This window comes from Scomber scombrus, chromosome 5 (assembly GCF_963691925.1).
Source record: "Scomber scombrus chromosome 5, fScoSco1.1, whole genome shotgun sequence".
Lineage (NCBI taxonomy): Eukaryota > Metazoa > Chordata > Actinopteri > Scombriformes > Scombridae > Scomber > Scomber scombrus.
Window position 1 is genome coordinate 15797530 of NC_084974.1, and position 15543 is coordinate 15813072.

The 15543-nt window shown below is 43.6% G+C and overlaps 1 protein-coding gene across 1 annotated transcript in view; it reads right to left on the bottom strand.

Annotated features, from left to right (window-relative positions):
* Positions 1-14913, bottom strand: part of schip1 (schwannomin interacting protein 1) — a 43195-nt gene extending 28282 nt beyond the window's left edge. The window contains exons 1-2 of the mRNA XM_062418904.1: positions 14782-14913; positions 11041-11826 (exon numbers count right to left, since the gene is read on the bottom strand). Of these exons, the coding sequence (XP_062274888.1) occupies positions 11041-11826; positions 14782-14790 (795 nt within the window). The 5' untranslated portion in view covers positions 14791-14913. The remainder of the gene's footprint in view (positions 1-11040; positions 11827-14781) is intronic.
* Positions 14914-15543: the final 630 nt, after the last annotated feature.

The window sequence follows — 15543 nt, forward strand, 5'->3', positions numbered from 1 at the left end:
TACAAAGCATAATGCCTTTCATTTTTGAACACAAATCCATGGTAATGATTTCTCTTTCTGAAGCACATGTGCTTTCAGGCAAGCGCACGCATACACAGGCGCAAAAAGAAAAACAACTTTGATGTCCAACATCTGTGAGTCATGCTTTGATATAAAAAGCCACAGGAACCCCCTGTCTCTCCTCTATCACCATGGCAGCAGTCAGTCCAAAGACCCCCCCCCCCCCCCCTCCCGACCTTCACACTGTTGTCAAGGTTGCAATCTGAGTCACGGCATAGGTGGAGACCGGATCTCTTTATTCACACTATAAAGGAAAACGCTATCTGACACTACCCAGAATACGTAGTGTGCGTCCCCCGATTGTCAAATTACAAAAAGCTAAGCAGCAAAAAACAGACAAACTCCAACAACTGTGATTATGTAAGTGGCCTTAATCAGTGCAGATGACAAATATTATTAACTAGAGACAAACAGGCGGGCAGACTACAGTTCAGCCTCCCACACACTTGCCACATTATTAGATGTTCCTTTGGGCTGAGCTGGGTGGTGTTAGATATGAAAAGTAAAAAGAAAAAGAACAAAAATGAAAAAAAGAGAATGTTAAACATAGCTGTATGCTGATTCTAATGCTGGGTTTCAACAGAAGCATGTCAATTACGCCTGCTTAGAGAAGAAGAAATTGCTATTATGTATGTCACTCTCACTGCGAGGGAGCATTGCAGTGTACACTGAGCACTGGAGCATCTCCTCTCATTCTCGTTTCCCCCCTCTCATCCCACACATCAAAACACCACTCATGTGGGGCTCTGTGTATTCAACTCTGCTATGTGGGTGTATTTATAGATGCAAACAGAAATAATGAATACTTAATCAAAAGTCACTGATCACTGAGTGAACAACATGGTGGCTCACTCTACTGTGACTAGTGGGATATAGAAAAAGCTGGAAATTATACTTTAGGTGGTAAATAATGCCCCGTAACACTCTGTACAGCTCATGGAAAATACATGAATCTCCTTCATGCTGTGACACCTCCTTCCTTTCTCTGACAAACAGCTTGCCCTCTCTCTTTTCCAGCCTCCATGCCATCTACCCCTCCTTCCTCTCTCCCTGGGCTTTCAGTGTAACTACATTTGCTTTCTTTTCATTACATTTCTCCATCGTCCCCCTCTTCCCTCTCTTTCTCTCTGCCTCCCTCTCCCTCTCAGTGGGAAGAGAGGAGCTCAGATGCTTTTAGCAAGCTGACATTTTGTGCCAGTGTAAAAACACTGCATAGCAAAGCAGGTTGGCTCAGTGTGAGGGCCAGATTCTGGCGGTAATGAGCTCACTCTGACAGGGAGGAACTGATGTGGAAGGCCAGGGAGTGCATGTGTGTGTGTGTGTGTGTGTGTGTGTTTGTGTGTGTTCATTCTTATAATCAGCCACCAGAGGTTGTTCTAATGAGGACTGTAAGTCTGCAATTCGGGGTGGAAAGACTAGCATGTTGTGACCATCAGGCTGCAGTGAGGTTTGTTTCGCATTTTTAAATGCGCCACAACAACTTTTCACACTAACTGATTAAATGACTAAGTGACCACCACTTACACTAGACACAGACACTGTCTCTTATTAAACAGGAGCTGTAACACACATTGTCAATTATATCTTCATGTGCTTCTTGTTGTCTTAACTGCATACACAAAATAGGGAAAGTAAAAGCTGAATGATAAAGAAGTAGAAAAAAATTACTTTAGCTTAAAGTTGCAGTGTGTAGGATTTAGTGGCATCTAGCGGGATGGTTGCAGATTGAAATCAATGGAATACCTCTCCCCCTCCCCTTCAAAGCATGAAGATGAACCTTCAGTGGCCATTAAAGTCGCAAAAGGCCCTCTCTAGAGCCAGTGTTTGGTTTGTCTGTTCTGGACTACAGTAGAAACATTGTGATGGTCTATGGAGGAAGACCCGCTCCCTATGTAGATATAAAGGGCTAAGGTAATGAAAACATGATTCTTATTTTCAAGTGATTATACACTAAATAAACATACTTATGAATATTATATTCTATTTCTGTTAAGCCTGTCCTGTTAGACGCCACTAAACTCTAAACACTGGACATTTAAATCTGAAAGAAATAGTTGATTAATGAATTACTTGATTGATAGAATATCAATCTGTAAAGATTTTTCATGCAAAAACACCAAGCACTCTCTGACGCCAGCTTCTCAAACGTGAGGATTAGATGCTTTTCTCTGTATTATATCATTGTAAATTTAGTATATTTTATATATTGTGATTTTTTTCTATTTTATAGACCAAAATTAATAATGGAGAAAATCTTTGGCAGTATGAATGATAATGAAAATAATCATAAGTTGCAGACCTGAATTAGTCAATTAGCTTGACAAAACAATAATTTTAGAAGAATATGAATATTTTTAGAAGAAAAATGGCTAAAAATCCTCAGATTTTGCTTCAAATTGTGATGATTTGCTGCTTCTCTTTGACTAATTTGATAGTAAACTGAATAGTTTGGGGTTTGGGATTGTTGGTAAGCCAAAAAAGGAAAATGAACAAGTCACTTTAGGCTTAAGAAATTGTAAAGGAACCCAGCTAGGACATTTAGCCATTTTCAGCATTACTGACATTTCCCAGGCTAGACCTTTCATTAATTAAAGTTGCAACCCTGCTTTGGTCTGATGGAATGATTATTCTTGCGTTATGGGTATGTGAAGAGATGAAAGTGCTCTGTGTTCAGTTCACTACAGCAACAGATGAAGCTCTCAGCATGACCTGGCACAATGTCTTACTCTCTGTCTCACACACACACACACACACACACACACACACACACACACACACACACACACACACACACACACACACACACACACACACACACACACACACACACACACACACACACTCAGTCACATGAACAGCTTAGATAACACAAGAGTGAGAAACATAGAGACAAAAATACTGTTGGTTGTTTACAGTCTGTTTGTGTGTAGATGTGGTTTACACATGGATTATTGGTATTTTTAGCCCCAGTATAAAAACCCATGTCTCTACCTCTCGCTCTCTTACACCCAAACACACGCTCTGTAATTAAGAGCAGAGAGGAGCTGTGTTTTATGTTTCAGCTCCACCCAAATGAACACTCATGTCCACACAAGCGCACACACACTCAACACAAACTCAGCTCTGTGTGCGTGTCTGACTCAAGGCTTTATTCCTACAGCTAGAGAAATCAAAATCAAAAAGTGATGGATAGGATTTTAAAATCCTTCACTACCTGGGAAACATAAAACCTTTCTCTCTCTTTCTCAATTTCCCACTCTCCTTCTCTTTTTGTTGCCCTCTTGAAATAAACCTTGTTTTTCTGTCTCTTTCAGCCCCCTTCTTACTTATAAAGCTGGCCTGTGTGCGAATGTGTTGCTCTGTGGTGACTGTGCAGTATGAGGACTGACACAAAGCTATAACATTAGAGGCTGTCTCCTCACAGCTACATAAATCCCCATTTCCTCCACAGCACGCTCTGCCACTCACAGCCTGCACCCCGTCTTTGATAGTTTTCATAGGGTGGAGAGGGGGAGCCAGGCGGAGGGGAGAAAATGGTCTCCTGCTGTATTTTGGCTGTGTGAGAACATTAGACTATAATGCCTCCTGACAGCTTGAGGAAGAGGACAATTAGCAGGGAACAGGAGTGGGAATGGTAGTGAAGGACAGAGGGTGTATGGAAGAGAAAAAGAAGAGTGGGGATTCGAAACTGTGTAGTAAAATGAGTTTGATACTTGGTCTGAGCCTGGGTTGACATGCATGTCATGAGGCCCATTGCTTAAATATATATAACACACACTGAAGAGCTGTTTGACAGTTTATCCACCGTTCTCAAACCTCCATGAATCATGTGTGAATGAATCAGAGGAAGGGTGTGTTAGTGTTCATCTTTATGTATCTTTCCCAATGATCATCTTGACTAACTGTGGTGGAATGTTTAGCTGTAAGCTATACCTTTCCACCTAAAACATGATCATTTAATCTCCCCTTAGAGCAGCACTTCAGTTTGGTTTATCCTAGAGATGGATATTGCTACTTGATACCTTTAAGGTATTGACTGAAATAACAAAGTACCACGTAGTATTGAAACTTCTCCAGTCAAATAATACCTGCATTCAATCCTTTCTGTACCCAGATCTGGAAAAAAATTAGCCAATGATTTGAATATTTTCCAAAGATATTCATACAAAAAACATTTCGATGACATGGAGTGGTGGCATTTTATGCAATTGATTGCTTCCATTCACATGATGGAAAAAAGCTACTAAATGAAGTACTCTACTGGCATGGGTATCACTTTAAGGGTACTGGTATTGGTATAGTATCATCATTTTTTAACGATACCCAGCCCTAGTTTACCCACAACATGCTGGCTTGCCTTGGTGACATCATTCTAGATCATCAAACACACCAATGTGTGTAGTAGGGATGTCCCGATCCGATATTTGGATCGGATCGGCCGCCGATATTAGCAAAAAATGCATATCAATATCGGATCGGCCTGCACGGGAAAATCCCGATCCAGTTTGTTTTCAAACTCCGGTCCGTGTTTTCCAGCGCACCGCTGTAGGTAATCCATTCCAGTTTTTTCAGCTTTCCCCCCAAATCCGGTCCGCGTTTTTCAGCACACCTAGCGACCTGTCCAGCATCCCACTATTTATTTTCTACTCAGCTTTTTTGTGTGTTTTGCTTTTTTAATACAGTTTACAATATTGTTTGCACTGATGGCTTTTTAAGCCTTGGTTTACACTCTTGTTGTTCAAGAGCAGAGCACTGATGCCAATTCAGTTTGTGTGGTTAATTGACTATTTATTATTTTGTCTATTTTGTGTTTATTTAACCCTGTTAAGAATAAACAGGTCAGCTTCTCATTACCAACCATTGTGGATTAGTCAAACTAACCTAATTAAGTTGGCTAGTTGTTCTTAAGAGCAAAACCCTTTTCAACATGAGTATAACAACAAAATAAGTAAATATCTTTAATCTTTAATACATGCTTGGATCGGCCGGTATCGGTATCGGCCTATGCTAAAAGCAACAATATCGGTATCGGATCGGAAGTGCAAAAAGCTGGATCGGGACATCCCTAGTGTGTAGGTAGTAGTAGGGTTAAGGTTAGGGTTTTCCACCTTGAGCAACTGGATGGGAAGCTTGTTTGTTTTTGTCAGCTCATATTCACCTATAGTGTTAATATTACTCATCAATACAAAAGCGGTTGGTGTGTTTATGTGTTTGTTTATATGTTTAGATGAAGAGTGATTATCAGGTTAAACTGTACTTTGACACCAGATAAGAGCAATTTAGATGGTACCACACCTACTGAGGCAGACATCTGAACTTGATGATCCTGCCCTTTTTCTATGACTTTTGTGTTGCCACTGGTTACAGTTTTTGTGTATAATCTGTCAGCTGAATGTTTAAACAATACATACAGTGCCAGCCAGCAGTCAGTCTTGATTGCAAAATGTTAGATTTTGCATTAGCATATAAATGTGCTCCAAACAAGTGTTGTATAGCAGATCATCTGACTTGTAATACTGACTTAGTTTTTTCAACACTGTTAATAACCATGGGATTAATGATGGGCTTCTCAGTGATAAATGCCCCTCAACAATAAACACTAGTATATATATCTTTAGGTTCTGACACACTAAGCAGACATGTTTGCATGTTGAAAGAGCAATGGTGAGAGAGCTAACTGACTGTTCAGTCTAGCGATTCACTGATTTTACCCATTTAAGGTAGTTTGTTATTATTTTCTGCCTCTGCCTTTTCTTTTTTTCTTCCATGATTTCTTTCTGACTAGTAGTGTAGGTGTTCTAAAGCGACAAAAAATCATAAAACAGTCAGACTTTCTCATTTCTAGTACTTACGGAGTTCTTATTTTACGAACTCTCTGTAGCTCAAGGTAAAAGAACATTCAAAACAGGTGCACAGTGCAAAACTTTGGTTATTTAAAGCAGAATTCAAATAGATGAGCATTGCATATTTTATGTTTTTCTTTCTTTACCAGAAAGCCAGAAAAGAGAAGCTACCAAGGACCCACATAGTGAGAGTCCTGCCAGCATGAACCTGCTCTTTGTTAGTCAACTGAGATGCATGGACAGATGTGTAGCTGGCTCTACTTTATGTTCCCGTTGCCGCAGATTTAACTTTTCTGTTACATACAAACTCAAAAGACAACATGTGACAGCAAAGGAATGTAGCACCCTAGGCTATAAATACATGTGGAAGCTTTTGCCAAACTATTTTTCTTACTTTGAGTCTGAACTTTCTCAGGTTTTGTCTAAGTTTAACAACAGCCAAATCACATTACATGCAAAATAAAAAAGGGTCGCTGAAACTGGACAGAAAGCACATTAAAAAAAAAAAAGTTAGTCATATCTTGCTATACCTGAGTTAGGTGCCCAACTTGCTGTGAGGAATCCAAGGTTAAGCTGAGATGAAAAATACTCTGCTGATAAAAAAGGGAAAAACATCTACCAACACTGGCAGACTGTCAGAATACCAAGAGAAGAAAAAGATATCCTTTGATTTAGTGACGTGAGTGTGTTCATGTGTGTGTGTGTGTGTGTGTGTGTGCGTGCAGACTAACAGGAGGACTGCCTGACTGAAGCAGAGGTGGTGCAGCCTAAGGAGAGTGTGTATGTGTGTGTCTGTGTGTGTGATAGCTGACGTGATGTGCTGAGGGCCGGGCATGTTTCAGCTGGTACCGGCACACACGAGGAGCAGTGGTTAAGCCTAAGGGGCTGAACCAGACACCGGAGCTTCAAAAGGCCCTCTCCACACCTGGCTAAAGCCCTGCCCCCCATCTCTGTCTCCTCCTCCCACTTCCTACCCATGTATCTGCTGACTATCTCCTCCTCCAAATTCCCGCCCTTTTTGGCGTTCAATCAAACACAACCCTGACCCCACATACCTTCTTTCACCTTTCTACTCCTCTTTTTGATCCCAGCTATCTCCCTCTACCACTGAAGTTTCGCTACTCTTCTGAGTTCACATCTCACTGCTTTGTTTTCCCGGTCAGGACCAAGGTCTACTGTGACTACTTTACACTCTTTGTTATTTATATCCACTATCCACGACTTCTCAAACCCTACAATTTCTTCTTTCTCCCCTTCATTTGCCCTCTCTCCCTCTACGTGGCGATGTCTGAGTACTGAGCGAAGGTAGTAGTTAGGTTGTTAGTGGAGAGTGGTGAGCACAGTTCAGCTGCTGAACTTGTACATAATCAGAGAGCTGACAGTGGAAAGAAAAAGAAACCCTTCTTCGTCTTTGTTCTTTTTCTCCGACCTCTCATTTTTTTCATCCTTTTATTTTCCACAACTCGTGAGTATTTTTCTGGGGCATTGTCCACACTTCTACTATTTTGGTATGGCTGTTGCTGGCCTTTTCACTGTTTATATGGTCGTGCGTGAGAGACACTTTCCTTTTAAGTAGATGCTTGTCGACCTATTACTATAAAAAATAAAAGGTAAATTACCACATCTGATCTAAAAGCACAAAATTAAGATACATTAGCATAATAATAATAAATCATTTTTTATTCATATTAGGTCATTCCATTCAAATCTGCTACGTGGAAATAAATAGATCCATTCATAATCTGGAAGCTCTTCAACACTGCCAACACTTGAGTAGATTGTCATGCAGTGTGAGATGGTGAGAGGGAATCCCAATTGTAAGTTGTTTTTTGATGAATGCAGACAACATATAAATTGTTTTACATGTCTTTCTCTACCTTAGGGGCAATATGCTTCATATTTGTAATGTAGATATGAATATATATAATGGCTGTCACAGATGTTGTGAGGCATTAGTGAGCCAACTTGTGAGCCTGTACCTGAGTGGACAGTATGACTGTATCTGAGTCATATGGCTGTGTTTGTGTGTGTGACCGAGAGAGAGAGACAAAGAGAGAGAAAGAGAAAGAGAGAGAGAGAGAGAGAGAGAGAGAGAGAGAGAGAGAGAGAGAGAGAGAGAGAGAGAGAGTTGGTCTCTTTAAAATGGGAGTGGTGCTGCAGGTCTCAGCACAGGCCCTATCTTTATATCCACAGTTTACCCATGGGGTGTTTTTAAATTGTGTGAGTAAGTCTGGGCGTGTGCAGTCTGAGATTTAAAAAAGAAGTAGCCTTGGGCATGGATATTTTCTTAATCTTTTTTTTTCCAGTATGCACTTTGGAAAACATACAGGTAAATTTCTGAGGACATGTGACCTAACCCCCCCCCCCCCCTCCCCCTCCCCTTGGCCTCAAGACAGCCTTGAAACAATAATATTATTGTTTACCTTTCAGGGCTGCAGAGCTTAATGGAGGGTTAGTGGTTGTGTTACCCCTGATGGACTTGAGGTCCCTGTGGGCCCCTCTCTGCCACGTGCCTCCCGAGTTCATTAGAAACAAATTACGATCAGGTCACAATGCCCCTCGTCCTCATGAATCCCCCTGAACCCACACCCACAGCTTGCAGGCAGATGCTGAGATTATAGCAGCCAGAAACCACACCCTAACTAAACACACCTGCACCAATATGACTAGTGTAGTTCATTCATACAAAAGGGGCCACAAAGATGAAACACAACACAAAATAAAGTACCACAAAGTATTTTACATGAATCTACAAGTAGACATTCAGTTTATGGTACCTGAACAGTGGAAAAAAATTACCTCGACCAAGAGTGTTTTTTACAGTAAGGTCATAAACACAGCCCAATTAACTTTTTAAGGCCCTTAGGACTCTCCTGTACTGTAACTCAGACAGGGCCTGTTGCCATGGAGATGTGAACAGGACAACCAGGATGCAGGAAATGTCTGTATATCCCTGATTTTAATGATCCTTATTAAAAAAAAAAAAAAAAATCTTAAGCACAACCAAAACTGTGTTTAAGCCAAACCAGTCTCCATACACTTAGCGACCAGTACTGATTATAAGCTTTGAGCTTTGAGTGTCTCTTTGTTCGGAAAACACAGATGCTTTTGAAGCTCTAGTGAAGCATGAATGTATGTCCCGCTGGACCACAGCAAGATCCCAGACAGACAGACCCCTCCATACATGAACACATGCACCGTCTCACTGGTGGGTCCCGCTTGAGTGGATGTCTAAATATTTAACAACATTTTAAAAGCACCAGCCCTCCCTTTCCCTCTAGGGTGTCTGGTAAGTCCTGCAAATTTGAGAATTAAGACTTTCAGATGCCCCCTGGCATAGAAAGAGAAGGGGGATGTTGTGTCGTAAAGTCCACACATTATCTATACCTTATCTTTTGCAGGGTCACAGAGGGCCGGAGCTTTTCCCAGTAGAGTCTTGGCTCTTAAATTGCCACTTGACTGCTTTTGTGCTTTTGTATTAACAGGTTAGTAAGGGGGTCAATACTTGCACGGTCCTCTTTTACTGTAGGGGGAGGCTCAGAAAAGGAACCTAGCAAACCAAAAGGTCAAATTACTAATCAGGAGCTCAGGAATGGACTGATATGACTAATATGATCCATATGACTCAGATGATTTTGAGAGTAGGAATGTCCAAGATATGAGTATGTGTCTCCGGTCTTCTTTGGTATATCTCTTCAGCTCCCTGCTCAGGTAGGATTACACGGCTAATTCCAATTTCTTATCTACACAGGACCATCAAAATCTGAGGCCCAAGGTTTTCCTTGTAATAAGAGAGACAGCTGGAGATCCAGTCTATCTCTGTCTGTCACATAGGGCCAAGTCTATAGCTTCATGTGCACACAAAACAGTGACCAAGAATGTCTCTACAGTGAGAGGAACGTGTGTGAATTTATGTGTGTGTGCATATGTGTTGTAAGAAGATAGTGGCTCCATGTGGAGACAGATGCTCTCTTTCAAGAGATTTTCCTCCACCCAGGTCAATTATATCACAGACCACTGCCTAGGGAGAGAGACCAGACATTCACCAGACTAACACATACCAGAAGGTGACCTTCCCATTTCAGATGGACAGCAGGTAATGAACATTGACGCAAACACACAAGCCATGTGGCCCTGAACTGCCTGGTCCCAACGATACCATCTTCTTGCCCTTTCCTCCCTCTTTCCTTCCTCTCATCCCCCACTTCTCCCGCTGCATTCCTGACATGCCTCAGGGAGACAGAGGGGGCCTCCAGGGCAGGCAAACAAAGACACACAACACACACAGCACACTCACAATGGCACTGGCTTCAGCCATTGTCTGTGTGCAGTGAGGAAAAGGTTTTGGTGCTTGCATGCCAAAAGGAACACCAATTCTCTTCTTCCAAACACACTCACCCTGGCTCAGTTTTACTTGGTGACAGAAGTGACTGCACCGAAACTGTGGTTGCTGTAAACAATTTTCTTCTGCTCCACTGTAAAGTTTTAAAACTACACAATTTTAGACCCACAGAATAACTTAAAACTAATTTTGATTGTGATTTCAACTAAATTATATCATGAGATTGCAAGTGAATCAGAAAAGCCTTCAGTGCAGCTGCTAGTGCGACATGAAGGGCCTGCGGCTGCTCTCTGCAGAATGTCGATGCAACACTGACCTCTTCTGGTAGAAATACCACATGGCCACAACAAAGAACATGCATGTCTCTAAGGTCAGCCATGAGCCTTTGCTGCTGTGTTTTTCTGCCCAAAATCATCAAATAATAATAATTATGTTCCAGTTTTGCTCTCACTCATAACAATATGACAGTCACATTTCTGGGAGTTGAGTTGTTGCTGGGAGCCTCCACTTCCCTCCAGCTGTGTAGTCAGACCTCCATGATGGTCAGGTTAATAGCTGGGCCACATAGCTTAGTGCTACATTAGCCAACTAATCCCTCTTCCTTACTCCAACTAACCAGACCTCATATTTTCCAGGGTCCATCTGACACGGATAACTGCTGGATTACAGCAGCCCACCAGAGTATGGGAAAACTAGGAAAAAATATGTGTGGGATAACCTTTGACACACATAAGAAGAAAATCTTAAAAGGCCAACAAGAACAGACTGAAACATGTAAAATCCTTGCACACTCACTGAGGTGTAGTTGGTCTTGCCCATGTTGTGATTCTGGAAGTGGTTGAGGTTCTGGTTCTCCTGCTCTCGGCACTGCAGCCCCGCCAGGTGCCTCTCCAGGGCTGCCCAGTCCATGGTGGGCAGAGGCTCCTCCTCTACACCCTCCTCCTCTCTGTATCCCCCCATCCGTCCCCCAGTCCCTCCACTGCCTCCTCCACTGCCTCCTCCACTGCCAGCCCCACCACTGCTGCGGCTCCCCCTGCCTTGACTGGAGCTGCGGTGTCTGGGCTTGGGAGTCCCTGTGCCCCCCTGTGGTGTACCAGGGGAGTGGAGCTGGTTGCTCCTGGGCAAAATCAGATTGCCGTTCTGTTTCAGTTCCTCGGGGACGGCTGCAGCTGAGGTGGCAGTGCGTCCGCTGGGGGCCGGGAGGGGTGGGACGGTCTTCACATCCTGCAATTCTTCTGCAAGGCTGCGGCTGTTCACTGTCTTCCTGTAGCCTCCACCGACCCTGTCAACCCCTACGACGCCTCCTCCGCCTTCCTCCTGACCAGGAGGCTGTGGAGAGGTGTAGTCCTCTCCATACTCGCTCTCCCACTCCTCTATCACCTTTTTCTTATACTCTTGGTAGTCCTCATCCTCCTCATAGTCCTCTAAGGTGACCAGGTCCAGAGATGGGGAGGATTTGTAGTCCTCCAAAGTGGCTAGGTCAAGAGAAGGGGAGCAAGGCGTAACCTTGTTGGAGTTGGACTCTGAGCTGGAGCGACTGGATGCATCACTCCCCAGGTCCATGCCATCCTCCCGGTAATCCTGCAATGACAGAGGTGAAGACAGATAGATTTAGACTTGGGACAGGAGAGAGGGACACATATAAGTACAAGAGTTCAAAAGAGACATAAGAAAGGAGAGGGAAGGAGGGAAGAGAAGAGGAAAATGTATTATTGAGGAAAAGATTATTTAGGGAAGTGTGTTCACTTAGATTAGTCACACCAGTGTTGTGGTTTGAGAACGACAACCACAAAGCACTTCCTGTCCTGTAGGAACTTCCTTTCTACTAGAATTTGCAGTCACTGTCTCTCTTGGACTTGTTTCTAGTCCGCTCCCTGACAATAAGCACTACTCCAAATCTTACCATCTTGCTAGACTTTGCTAACCAATAATCTCATTCATTTTACATTCCTCTGTATTAGCCAATGTGAACATGTATGTGTGTGGGCTTGTGCATTACTTGACGCACACGCAGTGAAGGTGGAGTCCGTGTGGCTGGATGAGTCAGAATAATATCCCACCACCCACTGCTACATCTGCACAGCACCACAGGGACAAAACAGGGTGTTATGAGGGTCGAGAGTGAGTGACACTGACATGTGACTGGAAATTGTGACATCGACAAATGAGTCCTGCGTTGCTGTCTACCCTTGACTGTGTTGCTCCTGCAGAGCCCCGATCACCGCCTGACTGATTAGTTCACACCTAATGAAAATGTCTGCGTTGTTTACAACCCTCCACAAATATCCTCCTGACCTGAGCCTTCTCTTACAGAGTTATCAGTATTTTCTCCGCAGGAGAACATTATCACAGTGCCTCACACCACTTTTAAAAGTTAATGAAAAGCAAGGAGCAACACAATTTCTCACAGGGAAGACAAAGTAATGACAGATTGCTGTGTGATCCACATTATGATTTGCTCAAAAAAATTAATTAATTAAGAACATTGCTGAATACTGGTTAACACTACAAGGACTCAAAGTAGTTTCGCCTGTTATAAAAGACTGGAGGGGGAAATAGCAATAAATATATACACACATTTAATTAAGCTTTTTTTTAAACCACACCTGTGCAGACACTGGCTGTTGACGTCAGAGAACAGTGCAGAAAATATCTATGTTGGGTGAAGCAATGTGACTCAGCATCTTGGAGACTAGATAGCTACACAAATTGCTGATGCAGTGTAGAGACATAAGTAACAGTGTGCTAAGGAACTCTCCTTTCACCATGAAATGCTAACAGGTCAGAGAGAACAGAAGTGGAGCTGCAGCAGGGATGAGGATGGCACAGGCACCACAAATACACATATTGCTTAGACGTGATTGCGAGGCTTCATTACATAGTTAAAACTAAGTTATTTGAAAAGCAGTGGGAATTGTAGGCCACTATGTTGTTGGGACCTCCGAGATCAGTATTATTCTACCCACTGATGAATTAGTTCACTTCCAGAATATATGAGTTTTTTTCTTGTTATCCCTTAGTTTAGACGATAATGAAGAGACATTTCAAACCCTATATTCAGTTCGTTTGGGTTCATTTCCAACGATCTGCGAGTGCTTGACATGAAAAACTCAAGGAGCCCCTCTAGGTTTACAACTGAAGGGGGAGGACTCATTACCAGCCTACTAATGGCCTAATACTCTGAATTCGCGTAGACCTTGTGTTTTACAGCAACATGACTTCGGTCGGGATTATGTGAATTTATAACAGAAAATATTTAGGTTACAAAATGCAGCACGGGTGCTCATATTTCACCACACAATGTATCAATTTAGCAGCACACCGGAAAACAACCTTACCGACGTGCTCATCAAATGCGCTGGATCACTACGCGGTCACCAGTCCCTCTGGTGTGTGAATGAGCCAGTCTGTCATATTGGCTTTGTCACCCTTTAAGAACGGAAAGAACCACCCCCCTCATAAAAACCGGCGTCAGGAACCGGATGGGTTTTCCTCTCCAAAAGTGGGAAGATCGCTAAGTAGAGAAAGCGTATCCAAGGCGATCACGTTTCAAATCTCGGTCACCGATCCTCTGTTGAAGTATCCCGATGTGTGCAGTCTCCAAGCAGCGTTTGGTTTCCAAATATTATCACGACAATAGCTACGCGATGGTCACATGAGCCCGATTAGAATAATGTAATCATTTAAAGTGTGTGTTTATGACAGAGAGAGAGAGAGAGAGAGAGAGAGAGAGAGAGAGAGAGAGAGAGAGAGAGAGAGAGAGAGAGAGAGAGAGAGAGAGAGAGAGAGAGAGAGAGAGAGAGAGAGAGAGAGGCAGAGAGAAAGGAAGGCGCTGGAAGACGGCCCGGCAGGCGGTAAAGCTGATCCGCTGTGGGATTAACCGAAGCGCAGTGTACAGGCTGGATTTGGCCAACAAAATACATGCAAATTGACAGCTGCATCGTTCCCCACCCCGCCGCCGGGTGGGTGCTTGAGGGGGGCGTTTAATTTACGTCAAAGACAACCCCTCACAACTCTGCCCGTCGTTTGGTAGAGATGGTTTGCCAAGGGGGCATCATCGCATACGCCCAGTCTTTGCTTTCCATCGAGCGCACTCCAAGTGGCATTTCTGCACGCATGACAGCATGATTACATGTGGCTACATATAGGCTATTATTTATGTCGGTGGTTGGGGAGGGGGCAGACACATATAGCCTCATTCTGATTATAAACGTAAACATGGTGCGCGTGCGTTTCTTCAAATTGCAGAGTCATTCATAGGCTACTCAAATGATGTCATGTTCCCAAAAAAGTCCCAGGAGGAACCTGATATCCCCCCGGCAACAGCGGTGACAGAAACGCCCAGCATCACACTATCACACGGCGGGTGACACCCACTACAGCTGCGACCAGGCTGACCCCCACTCGATTCACCATTGTCACTATTATCGGTCAAAATTAAAGTCACTGCCTGCCTGGAGAAAACCTGTCCCCGAGAGACGAGCTAAAAGTAGCCAGGATGCGACATCAGTGGCGTTTAAACAAGGCTATACTCACTGTCATCATCTTTGCAGCTTCCCCTCCACGTCTCAAGACATGGTAAAGTGTAAATCCCAGCTGTTAGGCGACGGTGATGGTGCTGACTTGTTCACAGCAGCTTTATTTTAAGGGCGGACGGCGGGGCTGAAGGCTTCGCCGGAGAAATGACAGAGAGCCGGTAGATAATTCAGTACAGTCATCGCTCTGAGTGTAGTCTGTTCACAGTGAAGCCAACCGGAGTCTGAGTCCTGATGAAAAAATAACGTGGATGGCTTAAAATCCCCGCAGGTCAACGCCGCTTCTCTGCTCTCCTCCCCGGCACACAGAGAGATGCCCAACCAAGCAGTTCAGCCTGCGCTCCTCTCTCTCCCACGTCAGCTGGAAAATAAATTGCTCTGAGTTAAGTGCGTCCCTTTATATTGTGGGCTTGCGCACGTTTCAGAGCTCACACCCAACCAGGCGGCCTTTATAACTCAGTTATTAGTCAGAAACATGACTTCAAACTAAGCGCAAAACAAGCTCCTGTTCCTTTGCTTTGCGCAGGTTTTCTGTTTGTGGCAGCTCCTATAAGCCGGCTCTCTGTCGCAGCCTGCATCTCCGAGCAGAGGAGAAAGTGACGAGGACAAAACACAACTAAAGCCCAACCTTCTGCACCCACTGACCTTGCAAATGGCACAGAGAGATAGAGAGAGAGAGAGAGAGAGAGAGAGAGAGAGGGAGAGAGAGAGAGAGAGAGAGAGAGAGAGAGAGAGAGAGAGAGAGAGAGAGAGAGAGTATTTA